This window comes from Mustela lutreola, chromosome 2, assembly GCF_030435805.1.
Source record: "Mustela lutreola isolate mMusLut2 chromosome 2, mMusLut2.pri, whole genome shotgun sequence".
Classification (NCBI taxonomy): domain Eukaryota; kingdom Metazoa; phylum Chordata; class Mammalia; order Carnivora; family Mustelidae; genus Mustela; species Mustela lutreola.
In genome coordinates, this window is record NC_081291.1 from 175,520,263 (window position 1) to 175,541,264 (window position 21,002).

A 21,002-nucleotide genomic window follows, 5' to 3' on the forward strand; every position below is an offset into this window, starting at 1 on the left:
TAGTAGCGACTTACTTAATTTTTAAAAAAAAAATGAAACAATACAAAAACACAAGAAAAACATGGGTAAATTCCTCTGTAATATCAGTATAGAGAAAGGCTTTCTAAATATTAACATAAAATAAAAAATTAATGGGTTTACTACATAAAAAATGAAAGCTTTCTGCACTGCAAAAACACACACACAAAAAAAACAAAAAACAAAAAAACACTGAAATAAAAGCCAAGACAATTAATTGGGAAAACTGTAACATATCAAAGATAAAGAGTTAGTATATAAGGAATTCTTAAAATTTGAGAAAGGACCAAAAACCCATAGTAAAATGGGAATGGACATCAACAGACTATTCATTAAGATATTCAGATGGCCCTTGGCCCTTAAATATAGAGGATACCATACCTCATTCATAGCTTGAGATGCAAATCAAAACTAATCCGAAATACCATGTTTTACCTATCTGATTTGGCAAAAATTTTAAAGGATGACCTAAACATCCTGTTGGCATAGCTGTGAAATGAGGCACACTCTTTTTCTAGTGGGAAAACAAACTTGGTACAACCCTTTCAGAGGAGAATTTGGCAAAATCTAACAGAAGTACATATACACTTATATTTTGATTCAGAAATCCTATTTCTGGGAATTTACCTGAAGGAAGATACCTTGCAACAGTATGAAAATACACATGTACAAGGTTATTCAATTATAGCATTGCAATGGCAAAATAATGGAAATGACCTAAATGCCCATACATAGAAGAGTAATTGCATAAACTATAGTATATTCACACTACACAGCTGTTAAAAATGTTTTTGGAATGAAACCTCCATGAACTGGTGTATTTTCCAGGGTATACTGTAAAGTAGGAAAAAACCACCAAAATATAAAAGAGTTAACTATAACATGCTATGTATCATGTAAGAAAAAAAAGGGGGGGGGGAAGTAACCACTCATCTATTTATTCAAAAGAGACATAGGAAGGATAAAACAGAAACCAGAAACAGATTACCTATAGGGGATAGGTGCAAACAGGATAGAAAGGCTAGGAGAAAGAGAAAGAGCTAGGAAAGATAGGAAGAAAGAAACTACACACTTTTTGTATAGTTCCAACTTTTAGAACTATTTTAGTATTTTACATACGAAAAAAACCCATGAAAATTAGCACAGAATGGGCAGCATTCATTATGAAATACAAACAAAAACAAGTTAACTAATTTCATTACAAATGAGTAGCATAACCATACTGAAAGGGTAACAGAAAAGAAGCCACATTACTTTGTAAAACAGTATTTTGATTATGAACTTTAAGACTAAAAAAAAGGAACTATACACAAATACTGCACAGGTTGGTAGGCTGTTTTTTCATTGGTAAATGTATGGTTAGTAATTATGAAAGTACTTTATGTGTATTCTAGAAATTGGCAAATAAAAGTAAACATATTACAGTGGATTTCTTGGTATTGGGTAAGTTTCAAATACAGGAAGACTAGAATGAATTCTGGTGTTGGGTCTGGTAAGGGAAATAGCAATATGAATTAATGGAAATACATGTACATATAATATATACATACATATACACACATACATATTGATCTAGAAATAAATATAGATGTGTACATTACAGATACTTTCTAGCTCTGTTAAGCAGGCTAGAAACAATGGTACCTCAGTATCAATGAGCACATCTAGTACTGACTTTGATTTCTAAACACCACTGTTTCTAGAAGGAACCATGGATGCTTAGAGAAATCACTAATTCCAGGGCTGGAAAAGAGAAAATCCAAGATAGGTGCAGTGTATATTTTGGTGCCAGAAATGAAGGAAGTATTAAAAGTACAGAGACATCAAAAAGACATGAGGGTCAACTGGAAGGGGTTTGTATGGGCAAGCCTGAGACATTCTTTACTACAAAATAAATAATGTAACCTAAAGAATAATATAAGGATACACAGGCCTATTATCAGTAAAATAAATAAAAAATGAAGAGGGGGCTTTCTCATAGCAGAATTTCAACTACTAAAAGCAGAAGAAATGTTGGGAATAGCAAACCATCACTTGGTAAATACTATCCTAACAACTGTTTCAGGAAAAAAAATGAATACCTGCCCTATTAGTGGCCAATAGTATGAGAAACAGGGTCCCAAAAATTTCCCAAGATACTTACTAATTACAAAGAAAACAGTAATTTGACAGTGGAGAAATCTGGCAGACAACACCTTAAGCAAGTGATCATTATTAACATTACTAGCAATAGAACAAATTAAATCATGCACTTGCTGCTACTCTGGGGACACATCAGTTCTGTGCTATTCTTGCCAAAAATTTATAAACTGAATTTAATCATGAGGAAATAGCAGGCAAACCCCCAACTGAGGATCTTTTACAATAATTGCCCTATCGTTTTAAAAAAATCTAACGTCATGAAAGACAAACACTGAAGTGTTCCAGATTAAAGGACTAAAGAGAGACAGGTAACAACTACACCATGTGGGATAATGAAGTGGATCTTTGACTACAAAGACAGTAATGGAGCAAATGGTGAAATGTGAAAAAAGTCTGCAGGACAAAATACAAAGTAATACAGCAAAGTATTATAATAATGTTAATTCCCTGATTGTGACAATTGTCCTATAGTTACTTAAGAATAACATTTGGAGAACATGAAAATACCTTGTAATACTTTCACAATATTTTCTAAGTCTGAATGAAGTTTAAAATTCAAAGAAGTACCTTCACATGACCAGGAAAGTAACTTCCCTCCACACTAAGTGAAGCTAACCTTGATTACGAGATCTAAGAAAAACATTTGAAAACCCACAGCCTTCATTTGTAATTATTGAAACTGGAATGAGTCTTAATTCTAAAATGTAGCTCAATTTGTTATTTACTAGGACCTGACCTACTGGGCAGCAGCCATATAAATTATTTCGAACACATGAAATGGAGCCAATGGATGGTAGACACTACCTTCTAACCTAACACTTAAGGATTTTCAAAGATATGCCTTGGCAGGATTTTCTACAGCACAGGACAGAAACACTTTGGCAGTGAAGGAGAGGGAGGATGTGGATTAAGTCTTTTCCAACCCCAGATACTATAATGCTATAGAACTATGTGCTAAGTTAGGTAGACACCAATAATAATAATTTTAAATTCTCATTACTTTGGCCAACAATCTGGGCAAGAGCAACAATCATAACATCTGACTCTTCTTTTTTATTAAAAAAAAAAAAAAAAAAAAAAAAACCCAGCAACAATTACATGGAATAGAAAATAAGAACACTATTGAGTTTGACAAATTTATTGGTATTTTAGTAAAGACATTCATCTCAGTCGTTTCTCTCCCATCTTGACCTTAGGTTAATATTTCACTTGAGTCAAGAAAAGAGTAAGTAGGAGAGGGATGTTATTTTAACATAAGCAGTAAAATGGACAAAAGTGGAAAGTTTGCCTACATTAAAGCAAGTTAAATTCATGTATCTTGATATAATTAAATCATGTAAGAACTAATAGTTCTATATACATTTCCATTGTTTTACTTGGGGCTTACTCTAAACTTAAATGCAAATGAACAAAATGTTAGGAATATATATATACAGGCTGCTTCTCCGGAGTTATTACCTATTAAAAGAGCTCAGCAAGTAGTTACCACCAATAAAATAATCTGAAGCTGCCTCCAAATTAAGCACTGCAGGAGTATTCAAAGAAATCATTATACTGTTTCTTTTATTTGTGACGAAGCTTTTAAAGATGTATTTAACGGTCACATTAAAAAATAATTTATACAAGAATTTAAAAAAAAAAACCCTAGAATACATAGGTCTAACAACATATATGTGTCAACGAATCCATAAGATATGTTTAAAGATGCATTTTCTTTCTTCGGTACCTAAAATGTGCTTTTGAGAGGCCACTGGTTAATATGCATACACTTCAAATAAACCATATTACTGTACTAAAATAATTCTTGCATTAGGTTCAAATCAAATTTGCTTTCACAAGTTAGTAACTTAAATTAAGCTTAAACGAAGTTATAGCAAGTGCATCTTTCTCATTTTCATCTTCATACAATGTTGTTTTTTGGTGGTTCTACCTTTTAAAAATAAAAACAGCCAAATATTTAAGTATTATGTACATTTAAATTTTTGGTGGTGGTTTGTATTTTAAAAGAAACAGCTTCCTTACGATTTGCCTCAAGATCTGGTGGAAATGCTTACAGGAACTAGCTAGTAACAAAAACCAAGAGAAGCACATTCAAAATACTGATTTACTTTGGTAGCAAATGGTCTTTGAAGACTAAGGTAGACAAGACCCATTAAAGTGAAGTGGGCTATTTCCAATACTCAACAATTTACATAAAATTAAAAAAATTTTTTTGAAGAGCTAAGCATCTGTACCAACTGATAGCAATGCAATATCTAGTTTACAATGACTTGAAACAAAACAAATGCCCATTAGGGGGGAAAAAAGCCGTATTTTAATTTTATCTAACGTACTTTTTTCAGTCATAGGTCAGTAACATTTTCTTCCCAATACAATACTCCCTCTCTATAAGGCTGTTCCTGGGAGCCAGACACTTTAGGTTAATAAGGGAGTTAAGAGTAATTGCTTGCAGGTTAATAGACGATAACTTTTTGCGTTCCTCTTAATGTGCTAATAGTTGTGTCTAAAAAAATATGCAATTCTTAGAAAGGTACCATTTCTGATTTTTTATTATCTGTAACCTTTGGAAACTAATCACATGAAACTACAAAATTAGCAAATGTCTTGAAATCTGTATATAAAACATAAATTACCTCTAATTTCAAACTCTCATTTATTAGTGTACCACTCAATCTTAAAAAAAAAAAAAAAAAAAAAAAGGCGGCTCCAAAGATAGTCTTATACCATTCTTTAAAAAAGGAAACTGTTCCTTTTAACTTTACACCCACCCCCACACCCCAATTTCAACACATCATTTAATTGTCTTGGTCATGGACATTTCCAAGATGAGATTTTATATTTCGTTCCCAGAGCTTCTGGTTATCAGAAAAACCATGCTTTCCTTTATTGAAGGAGTTTGGTCCTGCTGATGTTGGTGTATCCCTGTGTTAAAAGATATGAAATTTATTTAAAAGTTACATAAAGCCTTTCGGGTCATGTTTTTACTTCATTCAAAACATATTTGTTTAGTACCTATTATGAACAGAGGCTGAGTATCAAAAGCCCCTAAAGATTTTTTTTTTTAATATCCTTTCTGTAAGACCCAGTCCTAAAATTTCAGATTCAGTAGGTCTGAGGAGACCAACTTGTTTAACATTTAAGGTGATTCTGACATATAGCTAAGGGTGGCAACCACAACAGTTTTTAAAACTGTTGCTTGAAACCCTTTAACAGGGTCATGAAATCAACTGATGGCTTGCCATCAGCATTTATAAAAAATGAAATAGAAGAAAAACATGAAGACATATTAATAACACATAAAAAAGTTCACTGTCTGTAATAGATTTGTTTCAATTTTACCTCTTTGATATGTTTTCAAATATATAAACAAACAAACTGGGTTACAGTCAGATGTATTTCTTACTTTAGGTTCCAGTATGAAAGGAAAGTACGTAGACAGTCACTGGGACTGTTCCTATTTGAATCCTAGACCCCATGTCTGAAATGGATGCTTGCATATGGACCTGGTTGTCTATGAGTTTATAATTTGGCAGAAATGGGGACAAACTATGAGTTGCTTTAAATCCAAACTTTCTGACTAGCCTCTAAGTTACCTATTTATGTATACAAAGAAAATAGGCATTATGTTAACTTGATATTAATGTTATTTCCATGACAAAAGAACCATGGCGGAAAATTAAAAATCAAAACACTTGTCTTATTTTGGTATTTGGCACCTTCATTACAAAAGGAAAAAAGGGCATGTACCATTAAGATTAAATGTAGAGAATAATATGACAGGTGAATGAGTGAAAGCCTTTTTGTTAATACTGAAAAATCTTAAATTTTAGATCAGAAACATTTCTCACATATGTCTGAAGAAAATAAAGATTATATGTATTTGAAAAGAAATATCCTTAGAATTATTGTTTTTCAATAAGGTATTCAATTTCCCTTTCCAGGACAGAAAATAAGATCACTGATAGCTCACAAAACAAAACTACTTTGTCCAACTATGCAAGAAAAGCCTAAACACTAAAGTTCATTTTAAAAGATCATTCTTGGGGCGCCTGGGTGGCTCAGTGGGTTAAGCCGCTGCCTTCGGCTCGGGTCATGATCTCAGCGTCCTGGGATCGAGTCCCGCATCGGGCTCTCTGCTCCGCGGAGAGCCTGCTTTCCTCTCTCTCTCTCTCTGCCTGCCTCTCAGTCTACTTGTGATTTCTCTCTGTCAAATAAATACTTAAAAAAAAAAAAAAAATTAAAAAAAAAAATTAAAAAACTCTACAAAAAAAAATATTTAAAAGATCATTCTTAACAATTTTTATAAACAAATATATACCTTCCAATATTCTTCATCCTCATCTTTGCTTCTGGAGGCATTTCCTCTGGCTCACTCTGGAGGAGGAAAAAAAAAGATGATACATTACAGGTTTATTAAATTCACTTGATAACTAATAATACTGAATTTTGTATTGAAGTCTTCTAGCATTTTCCATACTATAAATTTTGGTAAAAGGAGAAAAGTATTTACCTTAACTACATTTTAAAAAGAAACACAGATCTTCAAGTGTGCTGACTCTGCATAAATAGACCTCCTAGAACTCAAACCACTTGTTTACTGTGCGGTATACATTTTGCTAAGTGCTTTAATATGCTCTCTTTTAAACCCTTAACAATCCTCAGGGCACTGGGTGGCTCAGCTCACTGAGCATCCATCAGACTCCTGGTTTCAGTTTGGGTCTTGATCTCAGGGTGGTGGAATCAAGCCCTGAGTTGGGTTCCTCACTGGGGGCTGGGGGTGTAGTTGGCTTGGGGATTCTCTTCCTCTGCCCCTCCCCTGACTCATGCATGTGCCAGCTCATTTGCACTCTCTAACAGATCTTTAAAAGAAAAACAAAAAAACCCCCTAATAATCCTACTAGGTAAGGATAATTATCATCATTTGCATTTTTAAAATTAAAATGAGATAAACAAGGGTAATTCGTCCAAAGTTAAAAAGCTAATAGCAACACAGCTGGATGCCAAAGCAAAGATTCTTGGGGCACCAGGGTGGCCCAAGTCATGATCTTGGGGTCCTGAGATGGAGCCGCCACCTTCTGCCACCTTCCCCCATCCCCCATCTGGCTCCCAGCTCAGCAGGAAGCCTGCTTCTTCCTCTTATACTCCTCCTACTTGTGTTCCCTCTATCCCTGTCTGTCAAATAAATTAAAAAAAAAAAAAAAGAAAAGAAAAGAAAGTGTTCCAAGCAAAGATTCTTAACAACTTTATGGTATTGCTCCTTCTTTTTTTTTTTTTTTTTTTTAAGATTTTATTTATCAGAGGGAGAGAGCAAGCACAGGCAGACAGAATGGCAGGCAGAGGCAGAGGGAGAAGCAGGCTCCCCACTGAGCAAGGAGCCTGATGTGGGACTCGATCCCAGGACGATGTGGGACTCGATCCCAGGACGCTGGGATCATGACCCGAGCCGAAGGCAGCTGCTTAACCAACTGAGCCACCCAGGCGTCCCGGTATTGCTCCTTCTAAAAATGTCTCTTTTACTAAAAAGTATCTTTAAAGGTCATTCTTTCCATACTTCTAAAGATGTTAAAAAGATACATAAGTTAAATTCATTTTAGGTCTATTTTTATGTATAAATTTTACTGGTGAGCTTCTTTTTAAGTAGGCACCACGACTGACATGGGGCTTTAACTCATGACCCTGAGATCAAGAATTACATGCATGGTCTACCAACTGAGCCAGCCAGGAACCCCTAAATATTCTTTTTAAAAAGAGTATCCTTAAGATCTAGACTAAAGGAGCTTCTCCTGGTCAAATGTGAGACAATTTGGGCATTACTACCTATAGAATAAAGAATCCACAAACCTACACTTACATATATAAGGGAAAGCTCTTCCTTACAGGAAGAGACAATAAATGTGAAAGAGGTAAAACAATGAGAAAAATCATAATTTGGCAAACATTCATAATAACAGATTCTGCCAGGAATAATCAATGAATGCTAACACTCATGGGAGTGTTTAAAAAATTATGTATTTTCATGTATCCTTTCTTTTTCAAAGGACATTTTACAAAATAACTGCCCTGAACTTTTCAAAAACGTTAATGCCATAAAACAGAAAGACCCAAGAATTGTCCAAACTAAAGGAGACTAAGGAGACCACAACTAAAAATATATTTTTAAATTTCAAAATTAATTAAATGGATGCCCTCATTGTCCAACATACTAATATATATTCAAGGTTACTTAACTGTGGTCTGCAGAAAAAGGAAAAACCAAGCACACATTCTTTTATCTAAGAGACAAGTTAAAGTTTATATCCTTCACCATCAATTTGTTAATTTCTCCATTTGCAGAATGGGAATAACTACATTACATGATTCATAGGAATATAGGGAAGATAAAGTTACGGGAAAAGATGTCCAAACTGTGAGGTGTTCAAAACTAGTACTATGATGCAGGAGCTTTTCCAGCCTCCCTTCTTTTGCATATGCTGTTCCCTTCTTCCTATAATGTCCTTCCCTCATACATTCTATACATACCAAAAAAGAGCTACCTAGTCTCTTAAGAATATTAGAGATGACAGAAAACATTAAATACTATTAAATTTGTATTTTTCAAACTTTTTTTGACGGGGTGAAATACTCTTTTCCTCAATAAAATCTTATTTGGGTCCCTAAGTATAAAACAGATTAAATAGCTACGAGTGAAAAAGAGGGCAGTAGACTAGAGTCATGCTTGTTAGGGATCACTTAACACCACAGGAGCTCCTGAGACATTTCCACAGAATCCCAGAACTCTGAGTAGTAGTTTAAAAATACATGATTTAAACTGAGTCTTCATTTTATAGCTGAAAAACTAAGGCTCCCAAAGGTGAAGTGACTTATTCATAGGTTTTCTACTGGTTAGTAACTAGACAAGACAGGAAAAGAATCCACGTCTTCCCATTGCCAGTCTAGTAGTCATGGTCTTTCCATGCTGTGGCATCTAGTTACTCAGATTCTCTTCCTTCCCTGAATTTCCATACCACTTTATGTCTTCAGATACTTTTGATTTTTATTTTGTATTATTTTATGCCCCGCTAGTCTGAATTCCTAGAGGAACATGTCTGATTTATCTTTATAATCTCACTGTGCCTAGCATACAGAAATCACTCCAATGTGTAAAATGAGTAAGTCCAAAGAACACATTGATAACTACAGTAATCCTTTACCTGATTTGGGCTCCAATCATTCCATAGTCATACTTGCCCAAACTTCTCCACAGAAATCTCCAGTCCAGTCAAATGCAGCTGCCATGTATTTACTGCTCTTAAAACTCTTAACTTATAAAAGTAGTCCTAGGTTTGTCACAACGCTGCCTAATGTTTTGGTATCCAACTCCTATTTCTTCTCTATATATTCTTCCCAATCACTTCAGTCTACAATATGCTCCTCAGAATGTATTAATTCTTAACCATACTGCTTTTGGGAGCAATTGCTCATGTACCCTGTTAATACTTAACTGTTATACAATGGGGTCACATTTTAAGTGGGGATTAGTTTCTAAAGTCAGAAATCAAAGAGAAGAATCAGTCAAAATGATGCTTAACATTCCACATCATATGTTATTGATAAGCATAAGAGAGGGACACTGTGAGAGGCATAAGGAAACTAGGACTGCCTAAGGGAACAGCAGATGAGCAACTCATGCTCACTCTGGAACACCTGCTTATTGAACAGACTTCTAGCAGAATCACCTGCACTATTAGCTATTCTTCTTGGGGATACCAGAGAAAGCATTACAGCTGCCTTTTCAAAGCTGAATGCATGCATGATTTCACTACTGAAGACTCCAACTACAGAATTATTAAAGACAGCAGCATTAAATTTCTGGTTTTGGACCCTACATATGTCCTAGCACATATGTGTACCACTATTGTTCATAATAAGCATTTGTTTATTTCTTTTTTTTTTTCTTTTTTGAAGTAGGCTCCACGCCCAGTGTGTGGCTCAAACTCATGAATTTAAGATCAAGACCTGAGCCAAGATCAAGAGTCAGACACTTAACCAACTGAACCACCCAGAAGCCCTTGTTGATTTGATTCTTAACTTGACTGCTCCCAAAGGCAGTATTTTAAATAATCCTACAACAAAATAAAATCAATAGAAATATGCAGATTTTGTAGACATCACACACACAACTATTCAGAATTACAAAGAAAATTCACTAGTACCATTAATACAACCTATAATTAGCCACTAACATCTTCCTTGAAGAACTGGTTAAAGTAAAATAAAACTAGTTGTTGACTTACATCTTCATCTTCATTAAAAGCTGCTGCTACTGAAAGGGTTTTTGGAGCAAGTGTTGGAACAGTTTCTTTAGGCTTCTGAAGAAAAAACACATTAAGAAGTATCACATAATGTTAAAAAAACGTATCATATAATGTTTTTACAGGCATGCTTAAAGATACAAATAACTTATTTTAAAAGACTTGATTTTATGTTTTCATAGAAACCTATAGTAAAGAACTCAGAAAAAACTTCAAAGAAATCCATTTTTTGTTTTTAAAAATCTGGTTATCAATGGGTAGCTTTATCTCTATTAATTATGTGTCCATTTATTTTCATCCTGTAAAACATTTTCTAGTCAGGATATAGAGTATCATTTAGCTAAGGGGTATCTGGAAAAGGTAAAAGAAAATGATTAGTAGTGTTTTACCACAGTAACAAAAAATGAACTGCAGTGTGCCTTGAGAACATAAAAGACACCAAGACTCATCTCTCTACTGGTTAGCTTTCTGCCCTATAGCCTATAAACGTGGTTCTCTTCAATCTAACCTAAGTTTCTGAGTTCAGTTGTCCACATTATCTTCATCCTCTCATCATCCATTTTATCTTCAAACTACTGCAATCTGGTTTCCTCTCATTGCCCCACGGCTTCTCACCTAGAATTGGGTGACCTTGGTTCTACAGGGTCACCAATAACCAGTGCACCACTTTTGACTCTAATCACCAGCTACTTTTTTAAACACTCCTACCTTGACTTCTTTCACAATGCTTTTTAGAGGCTATTCTAATTCTCTGATCTTTTGATCCCTCTTTGTTTCCTCCTGATCCCCCTTTAAATGACAGGTACCCCAGATTCTATCCTTAGGGATTTTTCCTTTCCTTCTCTGTACTTTGCTAGTCAACTCCATTCACTCCCATAGTTTTAACTTCCAAATCCTATGTCTGCCCCAAAGAGGATGCAACACGCCTCCTGGATAGCTCCACTTAGAGCCCCAATGGGTACTTTAGTTTCACAATGTTCTAAGTACCTAAGCCAGAAAACATTTTCCTCAACTTGCATTCAATTGTGAAGTCTTGTTGCTTAAATCTCTATCCGCATTCCCTCCCGCATCTCCCTCTGCATTCCCATCAACTACTGACACTTAAGGCCCCTTAGCATTACTTGTCTCAACTACTGTTAGAAATACCATCTCCCCACCTTCTGTGTTTCCTCCCTCCAATCCTCTATAATGCTACCAGAATGATTATCTCTAAAATGAAAATGTGTTGTTCCCATAGCTCTGCTAGAACTTAAATAAAACAAAACTATATTATGTAAGTCCTTTATGATTCCATTCTGTGGTCTTATTTGGGGGGCTTTCTACCCCTACATTTGGATACCACTTTCCAACTACAACTTCCTGAATGGCTTCACATCTAAACTGCTTTTGCACAAAACTCTTTTTATCTGAGATGCCCTTTGCCTCCTGTCTACAGTTAAACCTAACTCAAACATCACCTCATCAGTGAAAACTTCTCTGATCTACTGAAACAAAATGAAGCACTCTTTCTTCTAGAACACAAATGCTTTTTTTATAAATGTTTGCTTTTGAAGGAATAAAAATGTTAACTTGGGAGATTATGCATAGAGCCTCTAGAAATATCCTTTACTCTTTTAAATACATCAGGTGTTTGATGTACATACAACAGATGACACAAGTAAGTGCCTGTTGTTCAACTGCCTTTTCATATCATAAAATCAAAAGCAATAGTTTCAACTATTTTTTCTATCTTAAAACTCACTTCCCCAAGATGACCCTGTTTATAATAAAGTTTACCTGATAAAAACAGGTTTTTGTTTTCCAAAGATTTAAAAGGTTTACTGAATAGGTTTTATCAACAAAATCCTCCTATCTAAAATGATCAACAATTACTAAATCATGTTAATGATTTAGAAAAAGTAGGGATTTGGATATCTAATTTAGGGGTGTGCTGACCACAGAAAAACCTGTTATCAAAAGTAACATCCATATGAAGGTGTGTATGAGAATACATGTTTAATGGCTACCAAAAAAATCCTGCAAATATTTATGCAGTTGGTCTATGCAACTTCATTAAAAAAAAAAAAAAACTGAACAGAAAGAATCACTCAAATAGGAAGAAAAGTCATGAAGTAATGAACTTAAAAGCTGCATATCTTTTGTCCAGAATCCATTTTTTAAAGAAAGGAAGAAAATAAAGGCAAAACAACATAGGGTGGGAGTAGGAGTTCTGAGAAATGGTAGCTCTTTTAAAATCAGAAGTGTAACTCAAACACACGGACTCTGGCGGAAACCTGATCCACATTATATCCTTAAGGTCTGTGAATGAAACATCAAACACACAAATAAAGCTATATGCATCTGGTAAATGAACATTAATTTTCACAGAACAGATATGAATAAACAATTCAAAAGCAATAATCTTAATAATTTCAGGATTATTTTCCTTATACAAGAATGTAACTATTTTCTAAAGCTAACAATAATACACTAAGCATTTTTTCTTAAAGATCTATGTGGTTGGAACATATGAAATTGTCACTTTTGTAGGTCAGAAATAGTCAAATCTAGAAACTTCATGTTTCAATCTAGCATTTCAAAACTTTCCAGATACTCCTTGGTTAAAAATTATTAATAATTCAAGTTTTATATTTAAAACAAAGACTCAAAAGTTGATCCTAATAGGACAACATGGCTCAATGTCCATTTGTAGCTCCAAAGTAATAGGATGTTCTTATTAAGTAACACCTCACTAGTACTGATTTCTACAGATATTATTTTTAATATTACCAGAATTGAAAGATAAGAAAAATAAATTCTTTCTGAAAATATTTTTCAGAGTTTTTGCTCAATTTGGAAAAATTCTAAGCTGTTACTTTATAAATCATATATTGCTTATATAGTTACTCCTTCTCCTATTCCAAACCTTTTTAAAAAAAGTTTTCTGGAGTTATAATATAGCCACATCATTCTTGAATGCAGAGCTAGTAACTTCTTAAATACTTACATGTAAGTTCACGCACTAACGTACCTTTTTAGACTCAATTTTCCATAATCCCCTATAAGCAAGTTCCTGAAACAAATTTTTAAGTCCCATTTTGAACATCATACAGGTAAAATAACAACTCACACTTGATCCAAGTTTGATGGATATGGCTGAGGCTTTCTTTGTCGTCTGACTACCTATGGCAAATCCAAACTTGGAGATCTTTGTAGGTTTTGTTGGGAGGTCTGCAGCTTCTTCTTCAGCTGATCGCTTCTCAGCGCTGCGACTGGAACTTTCCCCTCCATTACTGGAAGAAACAGTCTTAGTTTTCACAGGTTTTTCTGCTTCTTCTTCAGGTCCTGGTGAAGTCGAAACAACTTACCAAGATGAGCTATTTTTACTGAGCAGATTGATGGGAGCAGCAACCTCAAAAATCATCGTTATAAGGAAGATACCTCTGCAGTTGTCACCTACTGACCCAACAGTCTCTTCCACTGTTTGTTAGAGTATACAGCAGGAACTGAGATTGTGTGGCAGTAGAAGAGGCTCCCATGAATTAACTAGCATAAAATACAGAGCAATTTAAAATTATAAACACAGAGTTCACAAAATCTAAGACCCTTCAACTAAACACTATTATAAAAGTTATATAATTAATCATTTGTGGGATTTTGCTTTTTAGAAATTAAGGTCTGTAAGTTCTTCTACACAAACTAGGTTGTGAGTAACTGGTCACATTACAGAATAATACATTTGATTAATAAATTCTGACATTCTTCAATTATGTACTACTAGTTATACAGAATACCTAGTTATGAATGGCTTATTACCAGAACTACAATGTTAATACAGCCTGGAGTAAGTTTCTTGAGTGATGTGCTCCTCACGTACCTCTCACACAATTTTTAGAGTTGAAAAGGAAACTGAAGGAAGACATCAAGTCATTCCCTTTTATGTGATTTAATTTTACTCTGAAACCTTAATTATCACCTATTTTAACAATCAGTTTTAGGTTTACACACTACTTTTTCTCAAGAAAGGAAGATGAGCTCATTAAAATTTCAAATAAAGCCATATGTAAATTTGGAATACAAGATGGTTTTCAGTGATTTTGCTTGTATTTGTATTAATCAGCGACAAAATAAGTTAGCATCTTGAGTATCTTTGGTCTTTTACACTAGAAAGCTATTTAAGAACATACTGAATGGTAACACAGAAATATGGTTGACTAAAAATTTTATTTTCTTTCCCCAATTCGCCCTATAGAATGTTTTCTGCTAAACAGTTTATTTATGAAGAGAAGATGCTCTAAGCAATAGCCCTGACAACAGTTAACAGGACAAACAACTAGAATGGGGGGAAAAGTGCAAAATCAAACACAAATAGATGGACAAGTAACAGATTAAAATATCCAGAAATGAGAGCCCTCAATCTATATAATTTTGAAATCATGAGGTCTCTAGATTAATAAGCACTTTGAACAGAACATCTAATTTTGTTTAGAGGAAAGATAACAGAACTCTTTATTCCCTTTGGAAGGGGGTGAAAGCTGTAATAAAATGTAGGGGAGGAATTAAGAAGGATTAGATGTTTTGGGATTTCCTTAGGAGACAAAGACAGCACTGGAATAGTTGCTGGAAGTGCCATTTACTTATTTAAATATGCAATTACAAAAGCACTTGAAGGATGTAAGATCAATATTTAATAGCTGAAATACAGAAATCAATTTAGAATTTCTAGGGGCACCAGGAAGGCTCAGTAGGTTAAGTGTTTGCCTTAAGCTCAGGTCAAGATCTCAGGGTCCTGGGATCTAGTCGCACTGGGCTCCCCGCTCAGTGGGGAGTCTGCTTCTCCCTCTCCCTCTGACCCCCCATGGTCTCTCTCTCAAATAAACAAATAAAATCTTAAAAAAAAGTTAATTTAGAATTTCTTAAAAAAAAAAAAAGACTGTATTATGACAACATTAGTGTTTTCAAAGCCTAAGTATAGAACTAAAAGCATTATTTTAAATTTTATTCTGCATTATATTTACAGTTTTAATCAAGTATGAGTTTTACTGTAGAACCTAAACAATGATAACTATTTCTTTGTGACTGACTAAAATTGAAAATGCAGTCTCTATATATGGGAACACATAAAAACATATAGAAAATGCACTGCATTTACATAAAGAAACAATCTATACACTAAGGAACAAGTTTTGGGCAAACACAAACTGTGAAAAACATCAAAACAAATGGCATAAAGAACATTCAGTCTTGACAGCAATATACTCTGTTCTCTGAACTGTGACCTAAGAGCTACACATAATTAGTCAAGATTTCCAGTTCTTTTAAAAAAAAAAAAAAAAAACAACCACCTATCTTTTCTTAATTCTAGGTCTCCTTTTACCCAGAAAATAATTCTGGAACAAAGAATCTAGAAAAACTAAAGCATAAATAATAAACAAAATGAAGAACATTAATCTCATTATAATATTAATACCATTAAGAGTGACAACTGGCTGAGTTAGTATGTGATAACATATGGAACACAATACTATCTGCCCAATCACACGATGCTAAAGAGAAAATTTCTATAGACACTGCTGTAGAAAAGGCAGCATGAACAGGGGATTTGGGAAAACTACCACTAATTAAGTAATCAACTGGAAGCGATTCAATTTTATTCACACCGCTTGCTTGTCACCTTAAGAGGCAATCTATTAAGACCACCCACATCTCAGGTCCATTCTGGAAATAGAACATACTATGTCTAACAGCTTATTTCTAAACATGACTAATTCCAGGGATGCCTGGGTGGCTCATTCAGTTAAGTGTCTCCCTGAGGCTCAGATCATGATCCTAGGTCCTGGAATTGAATCTTGCATGGGGCTCCTTGCTCAGTGGGGAGTCTGCTTCTCCCTCTGCCTGCCTCTTCTGCTTGTGCGCTCTTTCTCTCTGATAAATGAATAAAATCTTAAAAAATAATAATAATAATAAATAAATAAACATGACTGATTGCAGATCCAGCAAATTATTTTTGGACACAGTAAATAACTAGCTATGTTCAAATCTAAAGAAGTTTGTTGGGGTTTTCTTTTCTTTTTTTTTTTTAAGCCACTGTAAATACATAATAGCTTTGAAAATATCCACACTTCAGAGAAGAGATGAGGGGAAAAGGAGTGAAGAAAGAAGGTGGGTGTACTATTAGTACTCATTACTTAACCTAAAATGGCTCAATGTGTCAGATGGATTGGAGCTTTTATTTTATCTTTAGGTAATCATCCTCTAACAATTATGTAATAAAATACACAAAATACTTAGGAAATAAAGCAAATGGAGTAAGCAATGAAAATGGAAAAGTGACACCCAAATCTACGTTATCATCAATGTGACTGTTATTACAGATTCTACAAGTCTATATAGAGCTCATCAGAAAGTTATTTCAACCTAATGTGAACTTTGAAATAAGTCACTAAATATGAGCCTTAATTTCTAGGTACATTAGAGTGTTTTTATTTTTTTTTAAAGACTTTATTTATTTATTTGACAGAGAGAGAGACAGCGAGAGAGGGAACACAAGCAGCGGGGAGTGGGAGAGGGAGAAGCAGGCTTCCCCCCAAGCAGGGAGCCTGATGTGGGGCTCCATCTCAGAACCCTGGGATCATGACCTGGGCCAAAGGCAGACACTTAACTACTAAGCCACCCAGGAGCCCCTAAAGTGTTTTTCTTTAAATACAACATGTACTACACTTTAGCATTGGGGGCTTTTAATCAAGAACTGTTGTTTTCATTTAATGGGAATTATTTTATTTAATGGGATCTTTGTATTTTGGACCACGGAAAATAAAATTTTTACATGACCATGGATTAGCAATGTGAAAATTCTTAGCAACATGGCTTATATTTTAAAGAATGAGTAAATACGTGATCAGTTTTCTAAAAATAAGAGAATCACAATTTATAGCAAAACATGCATAAAATTATATAAATGTACTAGATTCTTCATCAAGGAATATTTTAATAAAAGGGATTTTTATCTAGTTTGCATTCACTCTGAGCTAACAAAGTGTGTAGTTAATGTGAAATCAAATGACACATGGTACTAGCATTTTTTTTTTTCTATTCCACTGAGTAGCAGGAGAGGAAAGGTGGCCCTTGGAGGACAAAGTTACCTTACTTAAAAAAAAAAAAAAAAAAAAAGTACCTAATAAGAAAGTTTAAGTCCATAAGGATCTATCCTTCATAATCCATTTGTATTCAGCTTAAATGAGAACATATTCAAGACCCTCTTAGTGGCTGGGATAATGTCACTTTCATTAAAGTAGTTCTCAGCTTAAAATAGCACAAGATGGTCATGATTTTGATATGGACAGTTTTCTAAGATCTCTGTTTCAATGAGCCACAAAAATGTAGCTGAAGAAAGAATAAAAATCTGCCCAAAGCCTTATCTTTAGCATTATCCTCCTCTTTAAGGTGAGAACAAGTTCAAGTACATAGCTTCTCTTACTGACATAAATTCATTCATAACTACTTACAAAAAGTTACACTCCCAACTTACTGGACTGTTCAACAGGAGCTAAAAATCAGCTCAGTAAGACAAACTTGAGAGTGTTTCAAAATAGTGCCAACTTGCCACAAAATTAGCAATTCAGCAAATCCACAGTATTACATGTTTTTATCTGACATTCAAAATCGATTTATATGCAACAGCACTATCTTCTTGTTAAGGCAGGCACATTGAAGGCACATTACGACAAAGTTATGAAAGGACTACTTATTTTAAATCACCACAAAGGATACCGTAATTTTTGATATCATCCAAGTTAACTTTATACTACCACCCCGCATACAAAAACATGCTACAATAGAAACATCAACAGTCACACTAGAGTCAACTACCCCTAACTGAAAGGGTGATGGATAAATTACACAGTCCAGTTATGCTGACACTTAAGGTACATTTTGTTAACACATTAAACACATCTTCAATACTCTCAAGACACTTAAAAAGCTATTCTACAAAGTTAAAAGATAGTCTGAAAGACAGTTAAGATTCTTTCCTTAGATTACAGATCTTTGGTTTTCCTCACACTATTAGTTTTTTATCATTTTACTCAATAATACCTCAGATGATTTTGGGGGGGGGACCCAACCCTAATGAGATAGTACTATACGGTTTAAATTGCTGTTTAATTAAGTAACTGAACGTTACGTTTTTCTGTTTTTGTTCCCAAGGCAATTCACATTAAACGTCATGTTAGTAACGTCCTAATAACTGCCTTCATATGCTATTAATCTTCGATATTTTCTCAAACTAAATAATTTCAGGTATAAGATTTGAAGGAGTCAGAATAGAGAGTAATACTTAAAACGTTCTAAAAAGATATTATGATCACCTCGCACGTGTTAAGTGACTTGCCTTGTTCCTACAAGGCGGGGGGTGGGGGGGCTGGAGAGATGCTTCTTTCCCCTCACGCACAAGGCCCAAATGTACGGGGGTGGAGGATACAGAATGGAGATAGCTGTAACCTGAGTTCGCATCGTAACAAAATGCAGGAAAAGTCACACTAGCCTAGTAAGCCACCTAAATATCTGTCATGAGGTTAGCTAGCAATAGCCTAACTCAGAAAAAGCAGGCACTTTAAAGGCAGTCAAACCCTAACCCTAGACCCCGCAGTTTAAACAGGAGGGCGGGCAAAGGCATTCTTTTCCTCCATCTCGACTCGGGCCGTTACAGGGTCAGCATTCAGCTTGAAAATAAAAGGCCGAGGTCCACCTCCTCGGCGAAAAGGGAGAAGCCCAGTAACTCCCAGGTGTAACTGAGAAGCCAGCACCGTCGGAAACTCGGCCTGCGCCCAGTTCCTGCAGCCACTGCTCGGTGACTCCCACTGTGTATGTGCGCGTGTGTGTTTTGTGGGCTGTGCGTCTCCGGTGTGGCGGTAGCGGCTCCTGCGCTGCCGCTCCCGGTCCCACCCCGAGTTCCGTCCCCCTTTCTGGTACCCATATGCCTTCTCCTCGGAAGCAGGGCCTCCGGTGGGGCCAGCAGGTGACGGACAGTGGCCGGCTCTCCCCCGGCAAGGAGGCGATGTGGGCCCGGATCTCAAAGGGCCGCGTCGGGCGTGCCCGGGTCTCGTCTGGGCCCAGCACCTGGCCGGGTGAGCGCCAGATCCGCCCATTCTCGCCCCCTTCCTACACCCCCCACCCCGGGGACCTCAAAGAAAGGCCCAGAGTATCCCACGCAGCCCGCAACGCTGGGGTTGTGTTCACCTCCGGCGGCTCCAGCTCGCTGCGGTTTCTCAGGCTTCTCCTCTCCCGCCTTCCCGTCCGCCATTTTCCCCGCCGCGGCCTCCCCTGCAGCCACGCCAAGGACGTCACGGCCCCGCCCAGCAACCATGGAGTTTCGGAGCTAGCCAACGAGGCAGCAGCGTAGAGCGGCCTTGGAAAGTGGAAAGAGGCCATTTTGGAAACGGAAGTGGATGTGACATAATCTGCGAGTCGCCTTTGAACGAAGAGCGGGGAGGGTTGGACTGCGTGTTTATGGGGGACTGGTTAGAGCTAGAGCTTACTTAGGATTTATGGTCCAGAGAAGTGGGGGAGATATGGGGGCACCACACTGCAAACGTTGATGGAATCTTGTAAGGTTTCTGTAGACCAGGGTGTGACTACAGCTAAAGCGAGCCGGCTTATTCATTCTGGTCTTTCTGGATCTCCTGTGTTTTCTTTAAAAAAAAAAAAAAAAAAAAAAAAGGGCTGATCTCGGGGTCCTGAGTGCCAGCTCCATGTTGGGTGTAGAGAGGGCTTACATATATAAAACTTACGAAACAAAACAAAACACCTCAAAACACAACATTTATGGTGCGCCCTCTTAGGTTATCTTGCTTAATCCTAGCAACAGTCCAATGCAGAATCATCCTCTTTTTTAATTAGCTATGAGAATTGAGGCCAAAGAGAGTAATTTGTCTAAAGTCACGTAGCCAAATGGTTAAGTCTACTTTTTTAGGTAGGTCGTAATTGTTCTATCAAGTTAAACTGGTTGGCTCAGTCGCTGAGGTCATGATCCTAGGGTCTTAAAGCAAATCGCACACCCAGCTCCTTGCTCAGTGGGGAACCTTCTTCTCCTACTTCCCCTGCTTGTGTGCTCGCTCGCTCTGACAAATAAATGAAGTCCTTTTAAAGAGAGAAGTTACTTCATTTAGTTAAGATTAGAGGCATTTCCACCTTAGAAAACTTTAGTGAATCCCTAGGGTTTGCAGAATGAGGTCCCAGTGTTATATTGGGCCTTAGCCCAACTTTCTAGACTCATCTTCACTTTCTCCCTATATTTATACTACTCTCTTGCCATATGAGGTCAATTCCTTGCCTAGGGGCCTGGAGTTTCTGGGTTTGTCCTATATTAAAAGGTGAGTGTTAACAGAAATTAGTCTTAAGAAGGGACGCTTGGGTGGCTCAGTCAGTTAAACATGTGCCTTCAGCTTAGGTCATGATCTGGGCTTCCTGGGATCCAGCCCCTCATCAGGGTCCTCACTCAGTGGAGAGCCTGCTTCTCCCTCTGCCTGCTGCTCCCCCTGCCTAAGCTCTCTCTCTTGCTATCTCTGTAGAATA

The 21,002-nt window shown here is 36.2% G+C and overlaps 1 protein-coding gene across 3 annotated transcripts; it reads right to left on the reverse strand.

Moving 5' to 3' along the window:
• Positions 1-3,193: 3,193 nt before the first annotated feature.
• PCNP (PEST proteolytic signal containing nuclear protein) lies at positions 3,194-19,796 on the reverse strand. 3 transcript variants are annotated; one of them, XM_059164291.1, is made up of 5 exons: positions 19,668-19,796; positions 13,561-13,775; positions 10,434-10,505; positions 6,479-6,534; positions 3,194-5,082 (listed from the first exon to the last, which is right to left on the reverse strand). In XM_059164291.1, exons 1-5 carry the CDS (start codon positions 19,792-19,794, stop codon positions 4,956-4,958), a joined length of 597 nt encoding a protein of 198 aa, XP_059020274.1. In that variant the 5' UTR covers positions 19,795-19,796; the 3' UTR covers positions 3,194-4,955. The 3 variants fall into 3 exon arrangements, with proteins under 3 accessions (XP_059020274.1, XP_059020273.1, XP_059020275.1); XM_059164290.1 differs by having other exon boundaries at positions 10,434-10,508; XM_059164292.1 differs by lacking the exon at positions 19,668-19,796 and adding an exon at positions 13,799-13,924 and having other exon boundaries at positions 10,434-10,508; positions 13,561-13,723.
• Positions 19,797-21,002: the final 1,206 nt, after the last annotated feature.